Source organism: Cyprinus carpio, chromosome B11 (assembly GCF_018340385.1).
Source record: "Cyprinus carpio isolate SPL01 chromosome B11, ASM1834038v1, whole genome shotgun sequence".
Lineage (NCBI taxonomy): Eukaryota > Metazoa > Chordata > Actinopteri > Cypriniformes > Cyprinidae > Cyprinus > Cyprinus carpio.
In genome coordinates this window covers 19,273,507-19,298,481 of record NC_056607.1, presented here as the reverse complement: position 1 = coordinate 19,298,481, position 24,975 = coordinate 19,273,507, and the positions used below count along the sequence as shown (strand labels likewise).

The 24,975-nt window shown below is 35.0% G+C and overlaps 2 protein-coding genes across 5 annotated transcripts in view; one reads left to right on the top strand and one right to left on the bottom strand.

The window, feature by feature from the left end:
• Window positions 1-12,780, top strand: part of si:ch211-51h4.2 — a 113,126-nt gene extending 100,346 nt beyond the window's left edge. The window contains exon 19 of the mRNA XM_042734425.1: window positions 11,994-12,780. The gene's annotated coding sequence lies outside the window, so the exon portion shown is untranslated. The remainder of the gene's footprint in view (window positions 1-11,993) is intronic.
• The window catches only part of LOC109110205 (F-box-like/WD repeat-containing protein TBL1XR1), a 60,531-nt gene that overhangs the window by 6,960 nt on the left and 28,596 nt on the right, over window positions 1-24,975 (bottom strand). For 2 of the 4 annotated variants that reach the window (XM_042734426.1, XM_042734427.1), the window contains 8 exons: window positions 16,662-16,727; window positions 4,277-4,379; window positions 3,735-3,880; window positions 2,498-2,717; window positions 2,162-2,294; window positions 576-717; window positions 429-492; window positions 264-361 (listed from right to left, as the gene is read on the bottom strand). In XM_042734426.1, the coding sequence (XP_042590360.1) occupies window positions 264-361; window positions 429-492; window positions 576-717; window positions 2,162-2,294; window positions 2,498-2,717; window positions 3,735-3,880; window positions 4,277-4,334 (861 nt within the window). In that variant the 5' untranslated portion in view covers window positions 4,335-4,379; window positions 16,662-16,727. The remainder of the gene's footprint in view (window positions 1-263; window positions 362-428; window positions 493-575; window positions 718-2,161; window positions 2,295-2,497; window positions 2,718-3,734; window positions 3,881-4,276; window positions 4,380-16,661; window positions 16,728-24,975) is intronic. The other 2 variants (XM_042734428.1, XM_042734429.1) reach the window with 2 other exon arrangements.

Below are 24,975 nucleotides of genomic sequence, written 5' to 3'. Positions count from 1 at the left end.
AAATTCTCAATAAATTCTCCAGTTTTCATTGATATATTTTACTGTATATATTTACTGTATAAATTACAAAAAAAAATTTAATGTAAGTGAAAACCAATTATTTTAAATAAAAATCATTCTAAATATATTATATTTAATACTATTATGTCATAAAATATCACTGCCCTGTTCTAGATGATTGACAGGATGTAGTTTGTAGCATGTTGCTATTTTTTCTTGGTGCTTTCTTACTACACTTCACAGACTGTAGCTTTTTTTCTTACCTTATCAACACCAGCGCTGAGGATAAAGTTTCCTTTTTTGTTCCATTTTAATGCGAATATTGGACCTTTATGTTGACCAAGGGTACTGGCCAGATTACCTGTGAATGAACAGTCATCAGTCTGCTGAATGGAATGACAAAGCACAGAGCAAAAAAAAACACTTACCATCTTTAGTCCATATTCTTGCAAAGCCGTCATAGGAGCCTGTGGCTAATAGTGTACCTTCACTCTGATAAACAAAGAGGAAATGTTAGTCTTTTTATAATACACAGAGTTTTAGAACAGAAGAGAGCATGTCGTAACTGAACTCACGTTCCAGTCTAACGATGTGACATCTTTGTTGCTGGGCACGTCTTGGCCACCTTCCCGTATGCAGTGCCTCAGGACGAGTTGTGTAGAGCTACTACTGCTGTTCTCGCTCAGATTCCAGATGCGCGCCGTTGAGTCTCCAGACCTGTAAAGAGCCAGAGGATCAAATAACTCTGCATTCGCTGACTTTTATCTTCTACAGACGAATCAGTCACACTCTTTCTTTCCGAATATCGATACTTGAGCAATCCACTGCCAGCTTTTAGTCTTCATCTGTTTGTAATATCTATTCCACACAAGGCTGGGTATTAACATCAATATTAAGATCTGATTTTGATTTAAAAGCTTGGGATTAGATTAAAGGGATGGTTCAACCAAAAATGAAAATTCTTTAATTACTCACCCTCATGTCGTTCCAATCCTGCAAGACCTCCGTTCATCTTCAAAACACAAATGAAGATATTTTTGATGAAATCCGAGAGCTTTCTAACCCAGCATAGACAGCAATGCAACTGACATGTTCGAGGACCAGAAAGTAAGTAAAAACATTCTTAAAATAGTCCATGTGACATCAGTGGTTCAACCACAATTTTATGAAGCTATGAGAACTAGACTAGCAGTCTGACACGAAAGAGTAGAAATTGTTGAATAAAGTAAAATTTTTAGTCAAAAGTCAAAAAAATCAGTATTTTGGTTTTCTTTGCACAAAAAGTATTCTCATAGATTCTTAACATTACGGTTGAACCACTGATGTCACATGGACTATTTCGATATTTACCAATTTTCTGGGCCTTGAATGTGGTAGTTGCATTGCTGTCTATGCAGGGTCAGAAAGCTCTTGGATTTCATCAAAATTATCTTAATTTGTGTTCCGAAAATGAACAAATGTCTTAAGGGTTTGGAACGACTTGAGGGTGAGTAATTAATGACAGAATTTTCATTTTTGGGTGAACTATCCCTTTATACTGTGTCCTTAATTTTGATTCAATATCAATTAATTTGGATATATATCAGGTAGATTTTTCTCGAGGAAACTAATGCTGTAAACTATACTGTCAGTTGGTACTTTGTTTTTATACAAGTCAGTTATTAATTTTCATCTTTAAAAAATAACTGTTTAATGACATTTAACAAGTAACAAGGCACTAAGATTATTGCAATTTTTTGGTTGGGAAGCATGCAACAAATCATTTTTATCAGTTCTCAAAATCAAAAGCAATTAAAATTCAGAGATATTTTCAAACCTTTCCTATCCCACATTTTTTGGAATGAACTTATAATAAAAATTAAAATGTACAAATTCAAGCAAATTACAATGTGTATTTACAAATAACATTGAATGCCAAAGAAAACTTTTGGATACTCCTGTGCTTTTTTTTGTAGATTGACAGTGATGCCCATTTCTAACTCAAGAGTACTAAATCTGAGATGATTGACAGATGCCAATCCATTTTAAAATGTCAGTATTAGCGTAGTTACTGATCTAGGTATCTGATTGGTGCATCCCTACTGTAGACTCAGCATGGATGAATGACTGAATGGATTTAGTGATGCAAAGATTCAGAAGACAAGCGGACTGTATAACTGACCCGGAGGCGAGTAGGTCACTGACAGGGTTCCAAGCACAGATGAAGACCTCTGACTCGTGACCTCTCAGCACCATGGCTTTATTCTGAGGGATCTCCACATCTACGTCCACGTCCATCATGTCTGAATGGTTATCTGTAAAGACAGAGGATCATGAGGACTAACATACACCCAGAAGACGTCACATGACATCCATCACTGAGAGAAAATGCAATAGCTCTTTGATTAACAACCGCAGTACACAACTAAAAGCAAAAACATTTACACCATTATGGGAAATTTTAAGGAAAAAAAATGATAAACAGCGTAAGGTGATTCATCTTCATTTGGTGACTCACTAGGTAAGGCGTGAGCACCGTTCTCCTCTCCGTTTGCGGTGTTTTCTCCGTTTTTGGCGTTACCCTGCATGTTGGTGCTGGTTGCAGAGGGAGCTGCGGCGGCCTGTTGCTGGGCCAATTTGTCTCGGTACGCCTGCTGCCGGGTCTGTACGACATCGGGCATCACCGCGTCAATCAATGACAGGGATTCAATTGGCCGCCCATCGAACAGCGTGCCATCCTGCAGACAGAAATCAGGCTCTTATTTAACGTTAACAGGATTTAGTGCATCATAATAAATATCATAATCTGGGTCAATCTCATGAAAACATCTCTAGGATGCATTTCATCAAATAGAATCAAAAGAATAAAAAAGAAATTATAATTTTGCATTAAAAAATAGGAAGCCTATTTTTTTGAAACCACTAAGACATTTGTCAATAATACATATTATATGTGTGTGTGTATATATATGTGTGTGTGTGTGTGTGTGTGTGTGTGTGTGTGAGTGTGTGTGTGAATTAAATATAATACATAATTACAGTAATTAAAGTGTAAAATATTTATTTTATTATATATTTAAATAATTATAATATTTATTACCTAAGCTAACCATAATTTTTTAAACTGAAATTAAATAAAATATAAAAAATCCTAAACTTATTTTATTTCAGCTAGTTTTCAAGGGAACATTTTTTATTTCATTTAACTTGATGCACTAAAATAACTAAAACGGAAAAAGAAAATTTATAAAAAACTATATATTTAAAAAACTTATTGAAAAAAATATTACTATGTTACTTAATATAACTATTAAAAACTATAGTAGTATCTTTACTGTGTTTATACATGTTGCGCAGATATTAGAAAAAATAGTAAAACGAACTAAATTTAAAATAACAATAAAAAATATGTGTGTGCATGTGTGTTACTAAATATTACTATAAAAAGTATATATATATATAATATATATATATATATATATATATATATATATATATATATATATATATATATATGTGTGTGTGTGTGTGTGTGTGTGTGTGTGTGTGTGTGTGTGTGTGTGTGTGTGTGTAGTTACAATAATCATAAAATATATCATGTTTTGTGAGATTCAACTGAATTAAGATAAATCTAAAAATTATTCTAATAGTAAGTACTAAATATGCAAATGTGACTGTTAATTTAAACATGAAATCCTTGTTGCAGATAAGTATCGGCACCTTGATTGATTTTGTAAATAAATCTGTGCTCTCACCTCATTGATGCTGACTTCGGCCTCCACGTACTGCAGGCCCTTCTGGATGATGGAGATCAGGGCAGCAGGGGGCACTAGGGCGCCGTTGATGTTAGATTGACTGATGTGGCTCTCAATGCCGAATGTGAAGGCCGAGTGGGAAAACCCTGCCAGAGGGAATGATAAAGACTTTAGTGTGATGCTTGCTGGATCAACTTTCTCTCCAAGCTCACAGCTACGTGGAGGGTATAGTGTGTGTGTTTGCTACCTCAAAGAACACCCTGACTGTGAACAGTCCTAGTGTTTTACTGTAATCAACGCTGATAGTAGATATTACGTATATTTAGAAGATATTATAAAAAGACTGTTTACATATCTGTGAGTTATTTCCAATAAAGAGTGAAAGTAATACTCTAATGGGCATTTTTTTTGGATGTGGATTCAGATTTGGGTTTTTTTTTTTTTTTTTGGATATCAACCATCACTGTTAATATGCAAAAGCTGTGTAACAGTTATAGTTTTGGAGTGTTGATTTGGGCTGTTTTGAATTAAGCAGCACCTACCTGACTCCTGCAGGTATCTATACACCAGGAAATTGACCTCATCGCTGCTAATACTCATCTTCACACCTGCTTACACCATGAGGTCAGCACACAGGACACTAGCCTGAGAGAGAAAGGACAAAAACAATATCAAAAATCCAGCTCAAAGAATATACGGTAAAAACGACATCGGAAAAGATATGGATATTGCAAGGCTCTCTGCCTTCCACTCATAGCATGTATAAAAGCCTCTTTTACAGTGCAATAAGGGGGTAAAAGCTCTCTTTGTCAGCCCAAACCTGAGTGTGTACTACACTGCCAGAGGTTACCAAAGGCTTCACAGCCCTGCATGGCTGAATAACAAGTTGTAGTAGCAAAAATGACCATTGCACTGTGGGGGCGCTGTTGTACCAAGACTACAGAGCAGTAAAAGCATCTGCCACTGAAAATGTTTACATGAGGGCTACTACAGAATACTTCTGTTTACTTGAGTTTGACACTTGGATTCATTGTGACTTTGGCTTTACAGAGCTGCCAAATTGTCCGTTAGAGCTAACAGATGTGTTGAATTTTTTGGCGCAGGAACATTTACTTGAAATTAAACCTGACCTAGATTTGACACTCTCTAAATACTGGTTAAATTGCGATTTAAAGCAGACAAGCAACACATTACATTCTCAAGGTCATTTGTTTGCATACACTTTAGGGTTGTTTATTCAAATAATATTTCATTCGTGCTCTATATTATGCCACAATTTCAAGACGTCCGCTCAGCATTGGACTTTCTCCAGAAAAGAGCATCATCGAGCACAAACATATTTTCAGTTCCACATCGAAATGCTGCATAACTACAAGTGGGCTAATTCTGAAAAGTGACCCATTTCCTCATGACCTCGGTGTCCGCCATTCCAGATCACATCCTTATTTATACAGAGAAGTGAAGTGGAAAGTGTTCCCCCATTGCTCTGCGTTTACAGTCATAGGATGTGGTTTGCTTGCAAGAGGGATGGTTTTCGCCGCCTCCTCAGGTTCTTGCTTGCAAATCGTTTTTTTGAGCGATGGGGTTTAGATCTATTTGTAGACAGTGCCGTCGTGTGACGTAACACCTACCTGCTCCCTTATTAACCGACTACAGCTTGTTTTTGAGTAACATTAAGCCTGCTGATGAACGCTCAGTTAGCTGGCTGAACTTCTGGAACATTAGTGTTGCCCGTCTTGCGTTCCCTTCATAAAATATGCAAACGCATGCAAATAGGAACATCATCAAAAGGCAGTGTGTCGAGGCCAATCAGATAACAGAGATACTGCGGCATCCAATCAAATCAGGTAGAACTGTGCCACCTGATCGATGCGTTTTATCTCACAGCATAGCCAAATTAAATCCCTGCAAAATGTGCAGAGTGCTTATCTATATTATCGAGTGGCTGAGTCAATACTGAGGAGGAACGCTACCTTCCAATGTATCACCCCTGCTATTCAGGACCACCTAGCCTGTAAAACTGAGCAGGGAACTCCAGGCATTTACAGTCTGCAACATTAGTTCAAGTAAAGAAACCACGGGTGGGGAAATTCCCTTGTAGACGTGACACAGAAAGAGCTTTTATTGAAACGGGTCACAGACCTCCATGAGATATATCGCCATCTGTGCCTCGTAAATCGCCTTTAGGAATGCAAATATCACGATAAGTTCTCTGCCTTGAACAACATTTTGGTACACTGGAGGATGCTTGGTGTGTAGTGTAATCATTGTATAATCAAAGTCGGCGTGGGTTGCGTAACAGTGGAGCACATGCACTTGGGGTGAGGGAGTTTGTACTATGTTATTCAAGGCTGAGGGGAAGTCTGAGAGGAAATGCTATTTAACCGGTTTGGGTGAAAGGTGTAACGGATGGCTATCAAGTTACGGACTGATAACAGGCCAGTTTATAGCCATAATGTAAAAGAAGGTCATGCAGAAAGGAGTCTGCAAATCAGAAACGGTGATGAAGTCATTTTCTTCCAGCTCCAGAATGATTAAATGCATTCAAGTGACAAATAAGAGTATCTTCAAAATAAAAATATAGTAATAATAATAATAATTATTATTATTTTTTGTTTTTACAAATATCATGAATTAATCCATAAATGTATCAACATTATCAAAAATATGAACTCCATTAATTATTAAATCTAAACATAATAATAATATTAATAATAATAATGTTAATTAACAACAAAAATCAAAAAAAAAAAAATTAATGACTCTACCAATGTCATGTGGTGTAACCAAGAAAAATATTTTGCACACATCTTAACTCACAAAAATGTTTAAACAAACAATAATACTAGAGTTAACATTAAGATCATTCTAAATACTTATATTCGTACGTTATCTCAAATAATTGACTCGGGTAGACTTCACATTCAGCATTCCTTTCCGTCTCGCGCACAGCCGCGTCCACACAGCTTTAAACGGTATACTCAACCGCAGATGAGCGCGGACGGATGAGCTCGACACGTGCACAGCGCGGCTGTCTGCAAGCCCTCTTGAAGACGAAAATAACGTAATGCCGACGGTGTGCAGACGGCCGAAATATACTCTGGCCTTTACGCGATCGGCAACCAACCATTTTTTGCCTTATTGCAACTCTCTGTTCTGGACTTGCACAAACGGCGTTGCAATGCAGTTATTTTCCAAAATGTAATTTATGTGAAAATATGAAGTCTGATAACGCCCGTTAACACAGGCCAGAGACGCTGAAGACGGATACACAAAGAAAAATACTGTAGGAGGCAGATCACTCACTGTTCATGATGCACAAACTATTGGAAGAAAATCCTCAATATTGATTTGGGGGTTTATATGAATGTGTTTCTGAGGGGAGCTGACTGTCTTTTGAAAAGTGTATGTGGTATAATTTCACAAAGCTTGTCAGAACATTCTGTTTTTGCTTCAAACTGGGTTATTATTAAATCAAATTATGTGTATGATTATTATTATATAACTAAATGATATGAAATTATATAAATTAAATGTAGCTTATATGAATTATATAATTAAAATTAAATAACTATAATTACAGATTTAGGTTAAATAAAGATGTCAGTCTTTATTTTTTCTTTTTAGGAAACAAATCAAAGAAAAAATAAATTAATTCTGCTGTTTCTTATATTCTGTATGTTGCTCAAAAACAAAATATATTGTGTACAGTGGAAAATATTATATATTTTTTTACCCAGTCATTTAAAAATAACACATTTTAGAGCTGTAACAACAATACCATGATATTTTTGCTTAAGGTTATCATACCGTCAAAATCTCATACTGGCCCATGCCTAATAAATATATATATATATATATATATATATATATATATATATATATATATATATATATATATATATATATATATATATATATATATATATATTTTTTTTTTTTTTTTTTTTTTTTTTTAATTATATACTTAAGAATGTTGGGCTGATGATGCAAACAGCAATATTTTGAAAGCACCACAAAGCCACAGTGTTTACACTCTTCTTTATGTCAACATGCAGCTGACTGACTAACAGTAGTTTCATTGAACTAGGAGGAGAAAGTATTTTAGCATTGAAAAACTACACACTTTACTATTTAGAAGAGGCTGATTACACCTTTCAGTGTGTGTGTGTGTGTGTGTGTGTGTGTGTGTGTGTGTGTGTGTGTGTGTGTGTGTGTGTGTGTGTTTGTTTGTCAGTGTTACTCTGGGCTTTTCACACGACTCCCTTGACAACAGTGAACTTGATCCTCTCAAACCTCTGAGGGCCTCAGTGAACAATGAGAAGCTTGAAGAGCTTGTGTTCTTGTGTAACACTGACCGTTGGACGCAAATTCCTCAAGACACTCTTCACAGTCAGTGTTCCTCTTCCACCAATTAAGCAGAAAAGAAAATATCCCAAAGGCCTAAGCACTAAAAATCTGTCTCAAGAGTGCCATGAATTGTGGAGATTGCGTTTGACCTGCTTTCCAAGCAATATTACAGACAGATAAATGGCTTTCTAAGAGTAATGTAAATTATTGCTCCTAAAATTACACAACCACAGCATATTTAAGTAGATGTGGGAGGAAAAAAGGACCAAGATATAGACCAAGATGCTGCCCCAAACTCAGATTATTGCTGGAGCCCATGCTGTGGCGTCAGGCTGGTCAGACAAGCGAGGAGCAATGTTTGAAAAGCACTACAGTGCACACCTTTGCTTATAGTTGCTTCTACAGTATAGTTGATTCTAAAGTGTCAGCAGTTGAGATAAAGATTTAAATATTTAATTCACCCTCCCAACAACATATTTAGAATATGCATATATTAAATATGCTAAAATATGAATACCTTCATTAAATAAAAATATAAGCAACACAGTAACATAAATATTAAAAACATAATTAATATTAGAAATTGTATTTACAGATTAATTATACAAAATGGTATGTAGCCATAAAGTACTGTGCATCAAGTAAACATTGCTTCATATTTACAGTATAATCACAAAAAAAGGAATAAAAAATATTACAATTATGTTGATATTAACAACAATGTAAATATTAAAAAATACTTTACATTATGACATCATCATCATGTCACAGCTGACTGCTTCTCTCCTATATTGGTAGCCAATGAGCTCGCTGCTCAACATTCAAATACTTAGCTAATGTTTGTAGTAACAGTTTGCAGCACACTCCAGAAACCCTCCACCTTAAGGCAGATCACTCACTGTTCATGATGCACAAGCTATTGGAAGAAAATCCTCAATATTGATTTGGGGGTTTATATGAATGTGTTTCTGAGGGGAGCTGACTGTCTTTTGAAAAGTGTATGTGGTATAATTTCACAAAGCTTGTCAGAACATTCTGTTTTTGCTTCAAACTGGGTTATTATTAAATCAAATTATGTGTATGATTATTATTATATAACTAAATGATATGAAATTACATAAATTAAATGTAGCTTATATGAATTATATAATTAAAATTAAATAACTGTAATTACAGATTTAGGTTAAATAAAGATGTCAGTCTTTATTTTTTCTTTTTAGGAAACAAATCAAAGAAAAAAATTAATTAATTACACTGTTTCTAATATTCTGTATGTTGCTCAAAAACAAAATATATTGTGTCCAGTGGGAATTATTATTTTTTTTACCCAGTCATTTAAAAATAACACATTTCAGAGCGGTAACAACAATACCGTGATACCGTGATATTTTTGCGTAAGGTTATCATACCGTCAAAATCTCATACAAGTAAACATTGCTTCATATTCACAGTATAATCACAAAAAAGGAATAAAAAATATTACAATTATGTTGCTATTAACAACAATGTAAATATTAGAAAATACTTTACATTTACATTATGACATCATCATCATGTCACAGCTGACTGCTTCTCTCCTATATTGGTAGCCAATGAGCTCGCTGCTCAACATTCAAATACTTAGCTAATGTTTGTAGTAACAGTTTGCAGCACACTCCAGAAACCCTCCACCTTCCCCAGCTCCACTTGTATAGATCTGATTTGCATGCTATGGGTTTATTCATGATGTATTTGCAGCAGCAGTATTTCTTACATGCTCACAGCAGCATGTTGTGGATGTACTGGCAGTAGCAAGCCACTGTACCTGCCCTGCCGCAGCAGCAGCGTAGCAGATGTATTCCACCAAGACAAAATACATTAACACTGTTGTCTACATTACCATGTTATGTGTGTGTGTGTGTGTGTGTGTGTGTATGTGTATATATATATATATATATATATATATATATATATATATATATATATATATATATATATATATAATTTTATTTTTTTTCTTCTTTTCTCCCAAACACACACCCAGGTACAATATAATAATTTCATAAAATTATAATTTAATTTTTATATTATATTCCTATAACTCCTCTTCATGAAACACTTGGCTACTTGTACACCGAAGCAATGTCACAGCACATAACAGAGCAGCTCTGAAGCAGACGTGCTGTCGTCACCCCACATCCAGACATCCAGTACCATTTTTCTTCCTCTTTTCAAGGCAATTATGTCAACACCATTTCCACCAGACGCTTTTGGAGAAATCAGCATATGGCTCGCATCCCTCTGTCAGCATCTAACAATAAGGTCGAGTTCAAAGGCAAAGCAGCCCAATCAATCCAGCAGGAACAATGACCTTTGCTTATTAGATGCCACACGCTAGCAAATGCTGTCACAAGCGATTAAGACAGATGATGGACTAAACTGCTTGTGATGCAACCTACTCTCCGAAGGGTGAAAAATAAAATCAAATTGGACCAGCGAGATTAACGCGTCACCTCAACTGACCTACTTCAGGATCTAGATCCATCAGTGTGTGTCTGAACATGTAGGGGTGGAGGAAATATGACACATCAGGGCCATAAATGGATCTCCCTACTCTTCTTCTTTTGTGCGAAATGTCTTAGAAGCAGGTCAATGGATTGCACTGGCTGTGGTCAAAGATGTATACATCCGCCATAGGCCTCGAAGTGCATTTTATTAAGAATCCTTTAACCACTGCCCTGCAGATGATTTAGCTCTGCCATTATAGATCCTTCAGTTACAAACACAGTGACATACTCTTTAGTATGTCAGCCTATGTATAGCTTAAATATAGTCATCTCTGCACACAGGAGCATGTATTTGAACGTCCAGCACATCTCCTATAAAGCGCATAACCACAGGCACTATTTGATCATTGAACCTTCTTGTTTTGGCTCCAACAAAAGTTGGATCAAAGTCTTTCTGTAAAGGACAAAAGACTCTAAAGCCTTTAAAGTCACCTGCATTTCCAACAGTGTTTAAGTAAGCAGTCAGCCTTGTTCAAAATCACAATAAACATCATGGAGTTGAAATGTATGACTTTTAAATAAACACATTTTAATGCAAATGAAACATTAAATCAATACACTCTGTTTTGAAAAATCCTTGATTACGTTTTTTTAATATTTTAGTTTTTCTGAGATTGTTTGCAATGGCTCGCTTGAAAGTGATTAAGATAATTAAATGTAACACTCTCATACCAGAAACAATTTGCTACTGTGGTTTGTAACTGAAGCTAGCAAACAAATCAGTATGAAAATGCCACAAAATTGCACATTTACAGACACGCTGCTTTGCACATGTATTAAACGCTTGAAGGTTGGCTCATGCTCACAACCAATAGTAAAGATGATTGCAGATCTATCATGTTTAAGTCATATTTTAAAACAAAGTCCAAAAAAATAAACTATAAAAATAAAGTTTTTTATATAGTATATAAATTAAATTTTACACACTGAAAAACTGTCATTTTTTTTTCCTTTTTTTTTGTGGATAATTTGGTAATTAAATATCACAAATATTAAGTTTGATCTGATGGCATTTCATTTACAAACGAACAGCATGCATCTTTTGTCAAATACAAATTTGAAACCTCCATTTTTATGCTGTTGCATGGCTAATTTTTGTAAAGCTAATTTTAAATCCTTGAGGTTTTCAAATCCTGAGCCCAACAGCTTAAAGTAAACACCACATGGCAACTTTTGAAAACAGTCAAGTTTGTGGCTGATGTAACAGAAGGACATATCAGAGACAGGGAAAGTTATTTGCATATGTTGTGACATTGCTTCTGGGTGAGCACGGCTGTCACTTTTCTGTCTGAGGTTGCTGTTAACAGCATTTTTGTAATGAAAAGTTGTCTCTCATATCAACGATTTTATCTTTGGCGCACAGGTGGGAGTCGCTGGAAAGGGAGGCGACATGCTGCTCCAAACCAGGACTTGACAGAGGGCAACAAGAATGGGAGGTAACATGAGGACAAGATCTAAACTGCCTGGATTCCTGGAAGACCATGGGGATTGCATAACGTTTTTGCCCTCCTCCGGCACTTTGAGAACTCTAAGCATGTCATTTAGAAAAACAACAATGTGACTTGTTTTTACAGAAAAAGGAAGCATTTTGAAAGAAAATAACATTTTTAAAAGAGTTACCAAAAAAACAGCTCCTTTCTAGAATTGATTAAACTAAACTTAGAAAAAAAAAAAAAGAATGAGAAAAATTATAAATATTGACAGCTTTGTTAGTTTCTACATAATTTTGATGCAAATTAGCATACCTACACTACATTAGTCCTTTGTTGTTGCTGAATCAACAAGTCAAATTGCATGTTGTTTTTGAATCTATGTGAAAAATGTTACCATCCTGTAACTCCGTGGTTCCCATTCCTGTTCCTGGAGAACCCCCAACACTGCACATTTTAGATGTCTCCCTAGATAAGAGAGACACCAAAAACGTGCAGTGTTGGGGGTTCTCCAGGACCAGGATTGGGAACCACTGCTGTAACTGAATGATCCTGGAGCTGATTTCATGTGTATTGCAGCACAGACACAGACGTGCTGAGCATGTTTAATGAACTTATTTGCCTCTGTTAACGAGTGACACTAAATGTGGCCTGATTGCCAGCAGCTACAGAGCTTAACTATGAGTAAAGCAGTTGAAGCTGATTCAACAGCCTACACAATATTTCTGTGGTATGAATCACTACTTTCGACACCATGTTGGATCAAAGGTGAGGCATTGAAGTGTATGTCAAAGGACAAATGTGTTATGAGCTAAGTGAAAAGCAGGATTCATTGCAGCACCTCAAGGCTTGAATCTCACAAAACCTGTCCAGAACATATTTCGCCACAAAGACAAAAGAAATAAGAAAACATTTATTTGAATAATTGTTATTTCTTTCATGACAACTCTCAGGAGATTTTAGCATGGTAATGGATAGACAATGTTAATGTACAGTATTTGGTCTTGGCGTAAAAGATCTGCTATGCTGCTGCTCCTAAATTGCCGCTGTTGTTGGTTATTGCTGTTATTGTAGATTGCTGCTTCCACAGCTGCAAATCAAGTACAGGAATTTGCTACTGCTAATACATACGCCTATACGGTGCTGTGAGTATTTAAGACTATTTAAGCTGGGGAAGGTGCTGCAAGTATTTAAGACTAAGCAAGCAGATCTATACAGGTGGAGCTGGGGAGGTGGAAGATTTCAAAAGACGCTGTAAAAAATGCTCTAGTGAACCAATCAGCTTGTGCCACTTAGTTTAAGAATGGAATATAATCATTTGCATTGAGGACCCATCATCCTGCGCCATCTACATTTTCATGACTAATATTTCTCCCTTAGTTCTTTAAAACAAGAAAACTCATAACTGTAAAAAATAAAAGGATTAGGAAAAGAAATGTGATTAAATGTGCTTATTATTTATATAAATGTCACAAAAATAATAATCTGAAACAAGCTTAAATTTCTTTGTGCATTATACAAGCATTCAAAGGTTTGGGGTCAGTGGGATTTTTTCGTAATGCTTTGAACTAATTAGCTTTTTCTTACCAAGGCTGCATAAATTTGATCAAAAATACAGTAGAAACAGTTAATGAAATGCTCCAATTTAAAATAATTGTTTTCTATTTTAACACGTTGGAAAATGTAATTTATTACTGTGATGGCAAAGCTGAATTTTCAGCAGCCATTTAACATTTTCTTAAAAAAAAAAAAAAAAAATACAATATTGAAAACAGTTTTATTGCTTTATATTTTCATATTTTTGTGGGAAAAAATTTTTTTTGGGGGGGGCAAAAGCAAATCTTTTTGTAGTATTATAAATGTCTTTACTGTCACTTCTGATCAATTTAATGCATTCTTGGTTTAAAAAAAAGTGTGTATAAGTAATAAATAACAGAAATCATTTTTCCCTCTTTTGACATTGAGGTGACATATGATCTGGACTTTGGTGTGTGCGTGTGTGTACTGGTATATATGGTTTTTGAGGACACAAATATGTATAATGACATGGGTACTACAACGTAAACATGGTTTATAAGGACACTTCCTCTAAAATGTGCAATGTTGAGGGTTCTCCAGGACCAGGATTGGGAACCAGTGGTGTAGGGCGATAAAAAACAGTTTGTAAAGTATAAAAACCATTACGCCTATGGAGAGTCACCGTAAACCACAAATGCAAGTATGTGTGTGAGATTCACACGGTTATTGTCAGAATTGCAATAATGTAACCTTAAATTTTGTTGCTTTATCTGGCATACCTAGAGTTTCCAGCATGTGATAACTGACCAGGCAAAGAAAAGACCATAATCAATGCTGAAGCTCAGAGCCAATAACCAATAGCAGATTGATTTAACATCTCCCTGTCAGTTACAAGAGTTATTAATCTCCATATGAACTGAGTACACTGACAGCATTTCCAGGAACTCACTGTAATGCAACTCAGACAGCAGAAATGACTAATGAGTAACATATTCAAGGTCTATAAAGGAACTATAGAGATATCTACCCTTCGACCCAATTCTGCTGCTGGTGTGTTTTATACACATGTAGACCCTTAGGATGGGGTGTTTCTGGAACATGTGGAACAAGCACTGCCTAAAGGTCTGCTGGAACATGATCTCGCTGGAGCTGTTCAGAAGGGTTACATCATATCACCACCTGCCAAAATCACTTACTATAGCTAGAGCCAGATCGCCAGTACACACAGACTCATTCATTGTTCTTATCTGAGTGCATTAGCATTAGTGATTGCATTAAGAAGTTTTTGTCTGCTTTCACAACATAAGTTACCGATAAATGCAAATTGGGATAAAGTTGTCACCTTTGGCCTATTATAAATAGCAGATTGTTAAATGTATGAATCTATAAATATCCCAAGCACCATCTAAGTTTGTGATCTGATGACAGTCTTGTGCATACGATAATGGTTGCCTTCACATTAACACTACTACGATGTTGTAATTATCAGTGGGAAACTCTGCTTTCTATGTTTGGCGTGTATCAGTTAATGAATCATGCCTGAAGATAATTGGTAATGGTTATAATTATGTTTCTGTAGCAAACACTGACTTCAAAACACTACATTTTTACAAAATAAATGAGTAGCAGTAAACCTTTTAATTTAAATGGCTAGGTCTGTATCACTCCGTATTGCTCAGAGACATGCAATAATTTATCCTGCTTCGGATTGTTTTGGAACTATTTTTGATGAAGGCAAAAATATAACTGCTAATACTGCTCACCAGGAAGTGAAGAAAGCAAGCAAATAATATGAAACTGCCAAATACATGCTTATTCCTATATCCTAAAACATTTTAATGCCATCATATGATTCTAAGTAGGAAGTCTGAAGGTAGTATATGAACAAATTCTACACTATAAAAAATGCTGTGCTGTTCAGGATATGTTATGGCCCCTTGACCTTTATGGAAGTTAATTACAGTAGTTTTGAATGTGCACAAGGGCGCCAGGCTCTGTGAAAGGTAGTTCTGATTTAGGACAGACAACTAAACACTTTGATGAACAGCTCATCATTCTCTTTCCACTTTATATTAGGTGGCCTTAACCACCATGTACTTATATTTAAATTAATCATGTGATACAATGCACTTATTGTGTACATACAAGTTTTTACATTGTAGTTATACTTTTAAAAATATCTACATGTAATTACATCTGTAATTAATTTCTGTAATTACATTTATAATTACACTGTTGACCCATCCCTTAGACTTTAACCCACCCTTTAAACCTACCCATAAAAAAATTAAAGAAATAAATATTTTTTACTGACCTCAAACTTTTAAACGGTAGTGTCTTCTTGTGTATAAATCATTGACGGTCCTATTCAGACAGATTTACTTATTTGTTCCCACTTTATATTAGGTGGCCATAACTACTAAGTACTTACATCAAAAAATAAATACAATGTACTTATTGTGTTCATATTGTATTGTAAAACACTTTTGCTGCTATTGAGGTGGGATACGGGTAAAGTTAGGGACAGGTTTGGTGGTTGTGAAAGAATTGTATAATTTTTTTAGTAAGGACACATTAAAATGATTAAAAGTGACAGCAAAGACATTAAAATGTTACAAAAGATTTCCATTTGAAATACATGCTATTAAGACAAATGTTTTCAACACTGATGATAATAAGAAATGTTTCTTGAGCAGCAAATCAGCATATTAGAATGGTTTCTGGAGGATCATGTGACACTGAAAACTGAACTGCCCTCCTTCATGTCATATTAAAAAATGTCACTGGACATTTAATTAAAACATGCAAAAAAAAAAAAAAAAAAATCCTAAAACGGTGGTGCATATACCAGAGGGAACAGTTTGTCTTGAATATTCGTGCTACAAACAGTCTTTGAAACAGCTGTACCTTTTCCATGTCCGTTCAAAAAAACAGAGCCCAGCTTTATTTATAGGGGGAATATGTGTGTGTGTGTGTGTGTGTGTGTGTGTGTGTGTGTGTGTGTTTTGGAAAATGGAAAAAGTTTTTCCATTTTCATTAGAGAAAAAAAAGCCATCTTAGCACCAACATGCATTTATACTCACCACACTATCAGCTTTATTTTCGCAAGGCAAACGCTTTTTAAGGATCCAACCCAAGCGTCTCAGCACCTGCAATAACATTACAGAAAAGGGTGAATGAAGCAGAATTTGTCAAGCATCTGGACGTGAAAAAAAAAACAAAAAAAAAACATCACCTGCTATGCACGCCCCAATTAAACCAACCTGTCTGAGGGTGAAAGAAAGCCTGTTTGTTAATATTACAGTTTAGTTGGAAAATGTCATATCTTTCGCCATCTTTCTGCTGAGAGCATCTCTCTATTGTTTTTCCATCTCTCCTGGGTAAGGTAACAGTCTAAATGAGTCTCTATGGACTTTCTTAAAATGTCCAATAAATCTTAATGTCCCCCTATAAATTTCTTTAGGTTGCCACTTACATTTTTCATGACGGTAAACACCAGAAGGAATTTCTTGAAAGCAAACCCTCCACACTGCCTTGTATGTGTGGTATTTGGACAACAGGCTAAAAGCATAAGTCAACTGACATTACAGAAGGTGGACTTCACTAATGTTTATGAAAATGTCAGCATTACTTAGGGATGTAACGATTCACCTTGCCTCTGTATAATGAATATTAAATGCATTGCCGCTTTGTTTACAGTAGGGCCGGGCAATATGGCAAAAAAATTACAATCTCGATTTTTTTTAGAAGGTTTGACGATTTTCTCGATTTTTTAAGACTTTTAACTAGTCAACTTGAAAATCTAACTACAACATGATTCAAGTAATTTTCTTTATTAACCCTCCAGTTAAAAAAAAAAATTATATTCCACACACATAGTTGTCAACATGATGTAAATGTTACACAAATCACTTTTTAAATATCTTTGCAGAATATCAGACATACTGTAGTAGTTAGCCTACACTTCACTTTAGCCTGTTTTTCCATTGTTTATTCTATGTAAACATGGAAACGTCTGACTGCATCGCTCACATCTCTTGCAGTGTCTCGTGCATGAAACGGCCTTCTAAATACGCGGCACTCAAGTTAAAAGAAGTTCACTACCATCTTCCTGCATGTTTTTTCTAATTCCGTTGCCCACATCACATCTTTGTCAACACAAAAGTCTATTCTGTGTGAATGGCGCTTATCGATATGTGCATGTCACACATGAGAGGTTAATCACGTGCACCAACATGCGGTTGGATCGTTCTTTTCTCTTTACTGTTATCATTGGCATAATGTCAGAGTGTCTAATTCTAATGTTTGGTAATATTTCTATTAAAAATCACAACTCCACGATTTCTAAAAAATTTAATTGTGGCAAAACATTAAATTCGAATTAATCAATAAAATCGGAAAAATTGCCCAGCCCTAGTTTACAGCGGTGACCAAGGAAAAGCTGTATTTCTGCTGTTCCATAAGTGCCACCTGCTGTCAGAAAGTGAATTGGCGTTCTCAGTCAGCCCGTCTGCAGTTTTTGTTTCCTTCAGAGGTTTGATATAGTACAGTTTCACAAAGCTAGAGTCAGACCATTCTGTTTTTGGTTAAAATTTTGTTATCATACAAACTAAAGGAAATCAAAAACTGTTCATACTGCATGCATGCAGCATCTTTTTGTTTGAATTGTTATAAAAATGCAATGGTTGCCTCTAATTTTCGAATGGAAAGAGCACATGCAAAGCCTTGTTTATATAAAGAGATTTATCTTATTTGTATTTAGTTATTTGATAAAATAAATTGGTTTGTGCTTTAAAATTTCAATTTACTTTTGTTATTTAACCCTCTGGAGTCGATTAACGCGTATACGCGTTTTGGGGTATTTTCTCCTGATAACCCCGAAAAGAACTTAAATTACACTTTCAGTTTTGATCATACAGATAAGTGCAATACATCAATCGAATCTGTAAAGGGTCTACTTTTTTTTGTATACAGACATAATAACAACAAAACTTTGTGCACTTATAAAATAAAGATAACAAACAAGGAGTGCTGTCTGCAGCCTTTGTCTGCGCTGATCTTCAGATACAAATGCGTCATTAAGATGAACTGTAACTCAGTGAATACTCAACGAAGAGACATGAGAGAGATATCTATAGAAAGCCTGACATGTCTACTTTTAAACTAAACAAGTGCTGCTGAAAACAAATATTCTGTGATAAAGTAATCCATATGAAAACAACGCGATGTCCGTTTTTCACGTCTCCCTTCATTATCTTCTAATGCGACCACGCCCCCGCGCCGAGCGCGCTTTTGAGATTCAAATGTTTCACTGAAGCGCGCGGCTTTTGAATACGCCCACACAACAGAAGACAACACAGTGAGACTGTTCTTCAACTTTTTATTATTTTATTATTTGCTTCGCGATGAGAGGAATAAGACATAATTCACCCCAAAAAGATGTGATGTGGTTGAGGATTAGAGATTTGGATTTCCTCAGAAAAAAAGAATGAAGCACTTTATTCAGCAGAGTTCATAAACATGAGTAAGTCTCTTTTTTATTTATTTATATACTTGTACTAGTTTTCACATAACGTGTAAACATTTTACTAGTTAGACTTTTTCCAAAGACTTTTTCCAAACTATAATTCCTGACTAAATGTATAATCAAGTGAAATATTATGAAGTTTCAATAACAATATACACTACTATACCATTCAAAAGCTTGATGTAAATAATATAAATGTATAAAATAAATGTAACTGTAACAAATGTAACAAACATTGCTGTTCTTTCAATTTATCCCCCATAAAAAACCTAAAAAAAAATATTCTCAGCTCTTTTCAACATTAATAATAATAATAATAATAATAATAATAATAATAATAATAATAATAATAATAATAATAATAATAATAATAATAATGATGATGATAATAATAACAATAAATGTTTTTTTTTGTAGAAAATAAGATTGTTAAAAGGATTTCTGAAGGATTGTGTGACTGGAGTAATGATGCAAAAAATTCAGTTTGAAAGTCAGCTTTGATTTTTCCTAATAAACTGTTTAACTGCACTCACAAGTGAATATTAAATTATGTTGTGGGATAATTAAATATATTCTAAATAAACTACAAACATAAAATTATATACATTTATTTTGTCCTCACATTCTTTCTTGTAACTCATCCCTCTCAGTGACACAGCTGACTGAATGGCTCATTATGCAGCTCATTATGCAGGCCTTTGTCTTCTCAGGTGTGAATTCATGATAGTTGACGCCTACTCGCATATGACTTTTACCAACAAAAAGTGTCTTAGAAAATTTAAATCAATATATTGTTTTCTGTAAGTGAGTAAAAAAGATGATTTTCACATCATTTAGAAAAAAAAAAATTCTAGGCTACAAGCTCCAGTTCTCCAAATTCCTGGGAACCAATTTTCTGTATGTGTTTTATTGCCTTATTCAAGTGATTTAACATTTTTAGTTTTTCACTAACCACGCATAACATTTTTTTTTTTTTTTCTTTTTTCTCAAAAACACAATCATGTACATACATGCTGCTCACATATTATTATAGCCTAGTTTGTGCTGATTACAGTGAGATTAGACTTTAGCCATTTAGATATTTATAAGAAACTGAAAAAAGCACAAATGTCAGGGCATGACAAAACTTCTCCAGGCCCCAAAAATACCCTTAGACTCCAGAGGGTTAACACATTTCAATTTCACAAAGAAAAGTGCAGCATTTTGTCTGAGAAATAATAAAAGGACACCTTTTCATTTATAATATGGCTTTAAAAAAACTGTGAGAAAACTGCATTGTGAAATCAGTATTCTGAATCGTTTCACATCATGAGTTGGGTGACTTGTTACATCCCTAGCATTACTATGTAGATAATATATACATTTTGAAATTTTAAGATAAGGGCACACCTAGCTAAACTTTGAACAGAGACAAAACAGGTTCCACCACCATCAGGTAAAGCTGACTGCATTGTTTTGACCTGCATTGTTTACTGCTTTTTACCTACATACATCATTGAGGTTTTCTAATGACCCAACAGCTTCTTGAAAGAATAACAAAAGAAAGAATAGTAGCCTTACGGAAATAGTTTGTTTTTATTTTATAGGTTTAAATTACCTTAACTAATTTGCCCCAAAAGAGATCACATTCTCAATTTTGAAAGGACTACAAAAATATGTCTTAACTCGGCAAAACTGAAATTGGGTTTACTGCCTTGTCAAATGGTTTTGCCTGGAGAAAATACAAATTATAAACAGGCACTTTTAAGTAAGCATTTATACAAAGTTCCATCTCATTATCAAGAAACTCGATGTCACATTACGAAAACATTGTATCTGAAATATTAAAAAAAAAAAAAAGTTAAAAATTTTGCCCTGCCATATACCCATAGCTAAATCAAGCCTAAAATTAAAAAAATAATAATAATTCATATCATCCAGGGCTGTATTCCCAGGCAAAGATTAAGCCTAGGTCTGGAATTAATTTCTGCATTCATAAATCACCATCTTGGGTGTGCATGTGGTAGTTTCCACAGCCGAGTAATGAAACACATGTACTGACATGGCTGTTAAGTTACAGCTATTGGCCGGTTTCAGTGGTCTCTTGTCTACCAAGGTTAAGCTGGAACAGAGATGGGTGGAAACTACTTCCTTCAGGCCGCCTGCCCCCAGCCCATGTCTCGCGGGTCTCTGAGACTTCTTTGTGCTGTTGCACCTGCTGCGTCTATCTGTTTTCCAGAGAAGCGACGATCCAGTTAACTCAGATTATTGGCCTGTGTTTGCTAAGCGAAGTAGCAGGTGTCATTACAGTGTTAAGCCATAGAATGTCTGATCTGAGAGAAAAGGGACGGCCAAGATTTGTTAAAAACCAACTTGGGAACTGATTTAGTTGAAATCGATTCAATTACATTGCCAATTCATATAAAATGTGAAAATAATTGGGGAAGCACATCCAATCCATTAGAAAAGTTCTCTTACCCAAGTACTCGAGCTCAATTTACTGTTTTGTATTATAAAATGTGTTAGAGATTGCAATTAATAAAGCAACTCAAGCACGCTGCCACAAGCACTATAACAGATATTAGTCTAAAGCAACACTAATACTAATTAGGATTGTACAGTGTACCGGTGCTACAGAAGTATCGCAATGCCCAAGCCTCAAAATACCACATTATTTTATGCTAGTTCTTCAAATCCCATTCACACAAGATGCAAGGCAAACTGCCACAGAATTAAATAATGATTAAATTGAAAGATTAACTTTTAATCTGATCGCTTTTTATAAAACGAAACCACAGACATTTAACTGGCAAAAACATCCATCAGGTGCATCTCTACATAAGTAAACAATTGAAAATAGCGCACACTATATAAAGCCAAAAACAACAGGATGAGAACCTTCTGTGAACATCCAGTTTGGGATCATTGTAATGCTCACGTTAATTATTGAAGATTAGCTACCTGAAATCATTTTAAGGTAAACTTTAAATGTTATCCAAATGTTAGGCCTATGTTTTGGATTTACAAAGTCTCTCTTCAGTTTTCAGGAAAAAAAAAAAAAAAAAAAAAAAAAATCTAAATTTGATTTTTTTCACTTAAATATTTCCAACATTATTAAAAAAAAATTATTCCAAAAAAAATAATAATAATAATAATAATAAATTACCAAACACAAGTTTGTTTAAACATCAAGCCACAATTTTTATCTGACATTCAACAAATATTTAAAGTTAAAAAATTGTAATGTCTTACTTTTTTATTCAAATATCTGTGTGAAAGTACAGAAATTAATACATAAATTTAAAACTACACCATTTTTGTATAATAATATTGCAGTGTATAAGTAGTAGTAATAATACATTGTGTAATACAACAGTAAAGCCCCAGCAATAACGGCCCTCACTGAAGTCCACCAAACTCAGGATGGAAGCTTCTCATGTTGATTTTGCCTTTATATCTCACATGTTTTATTTTTCACACAATCTATCAAGGTTTCATGATACTTTAGCTGGTATCCTACCATGAGACACCATAAAGATATTGAGACAATAACAAGTTTTGTCTTTCAGGTCAACTATTGTCAAAGCAGATAATGCATTATACAATCAACAAGAGTTAGAGAGAAGATTACAATAGGTTACCATGCAACTGTAGGATTAACTTGGCAACATCTATGTTGTGCTGTTAAACTTGTCTTCTCGGGTTTAGCTCAGGTGAGCAATTATTCTCTTATTCTAAGCTTTTAAGCTGAGACCTTTGTTTAAATCAACAATACCATGTCCAATACTTTACTGAGTGCAATCTTCGACCAACAGACCTCAATATATACAATCTGCTTTGCCCTGATAATTTCAGTGCACACTATAATAAATAACTTTTTTTTTTTTCCTAGTAAAAGGAAGCGGTTTGCTGTCTGTGGTTAAGTTGTAAGCAGGGGACCTAGATTCACACTGAAAATGTGCTAAAAGAAAACCCCCCTTCTTCAGAAAGTCTACCAGCAAAATTGAAACTTCACGTACTTAAGCACACAAAACATTTTCGGCAATCTTCACAATGCTACCTAGCTAAAAGGAAACAGATGTCACGGTTTCCTTTCAAAGAGCAGTTAGTCTTTCCTCCTACACACCAAAGTGACAATTCAGTGGAGTATGGGAGATGTTTCCTCATCTCTCTCTCTCTCTCTCGTAAAGAAAGACTGAGGCTCCAACAGACGCTTCCCATCCCCCATGCATTGCAATAAGGTAATGAGGGGGGTGTTCGTTAACAACTGTTGATGCACCTGCTAGATAAGCCAAACACCTTCTCTATTGTTCTGAGGATCTTACATCAGACAGGATGCAGGCAGATTAAAAAAAAAAAGGCCATAATCGTGTGATTTAGATGGAGCTGCAAGAGCTCAGGCACAAAGGTTACATTTTGCATATTCATCACTAAATGGCAGTTGCCTTGACATTAATGCTAAATAATCTGGGGAGTTGATAGCATCAGGAACAGGGCTTCATAAGCAAAAGCAAAACTAGGGATGGTCAAGATGGTTGAGTAATGAGAATAGTTGGCAAGATGATCTACATTTCTTCTTACTTTTTAGCCAGTTCACATGGTTCAGTTCTTTTCTGTTTGTTGCTTGTCAGTTTGTAAGATATGATCCCAATTAGTGGTCGACCGATTTTGGGTTTTTTGACAGCCGATGCCGATATCTTGGAAAGCAGTGGTGCCGATACCAGATATAAAGCCAGTATAAGTTTATTTTATTTATTTTAATTAATATTTAAGAAATCTGAAACCATTTAACAATGGATTAAAAAATAAATGTGTAAAATAAACATTTATATTTAGATGACAAGGTATTTTTCACAAATACGTATTTAATAAAAATATAATTATAAAGGAAGTAAACACTGCAAACAACAGGGCACTCAGTATTCTGGGAAGTTTGTGTGCATTGGGAATCATATTTTTCAAATAAAGCAAGGGTAACCCTCATTTTACATACAGCACACAAAGAAAATGACATGAATATGACAGTGGGCAAATGGATAAAGTGCAGCATAATTTAAAATCACGAGTTTAAATTGTAAAGCATTCAATTGACAAGGACCAACCGTCACACTGAGAACACGCGATTATGCAAGATAAAAATGCATATGTCACAAGATCTCACAGCTGGATTCAACTGAGTTTGCAAGGTTTGTGACATTAAATGTTCATTAGCCATTCAAAGATTTATTAAATGATATAAATGCGTATTTGCTTAATGCTGACAGCAAACGACAAAGTATTATAATGTTTGCCTTTCTATTACTAATAATATAAAAGCAATCGTTATAATACTTTTTGTATACATTAACCATTCTATCTGATTATTTGACAGTCTTCTATCCATATTATACAGAACTGTTAACAAAGACAGCGAACAAGAGGGAGAATGTGAGCTGTGTGCGCTCGGGCGCTGCCTTTCTCAGCGTCGACACATCGGCCAAGCAAAAAAACTTATCGGCCGATGCCAATACTTGAAAAATGTCAAATATCGGCTGATATATCGGCCTTTGGCAATATATCGGTTGGCCACTAATCCCAATGAGATCTTGGTAAAGGCAAAGGCAGATTGTGTGACATCAAGAGTCACGCTTGTAAGACTGTATGACAAAACTACAGTTTAAAAGTTTGGGGTCCGCAAAATGTTTTTGAAAGAAGTCTCTTACCAAGCAATGCTTACCTATGCTGCACTGATTCGTTCAAAGATAGAGAAAAGGGGAAAAAAGTAGGCTAATACTGTGAAATATCATAACAATTAGCTGTTACGATTCCTCGATCCAATTGGAGTACTCAATCTTTAAAAATCCTTTACTGCAATGTGCTCATGTCGAGTAACCAGCAAAATACAGGAAGTG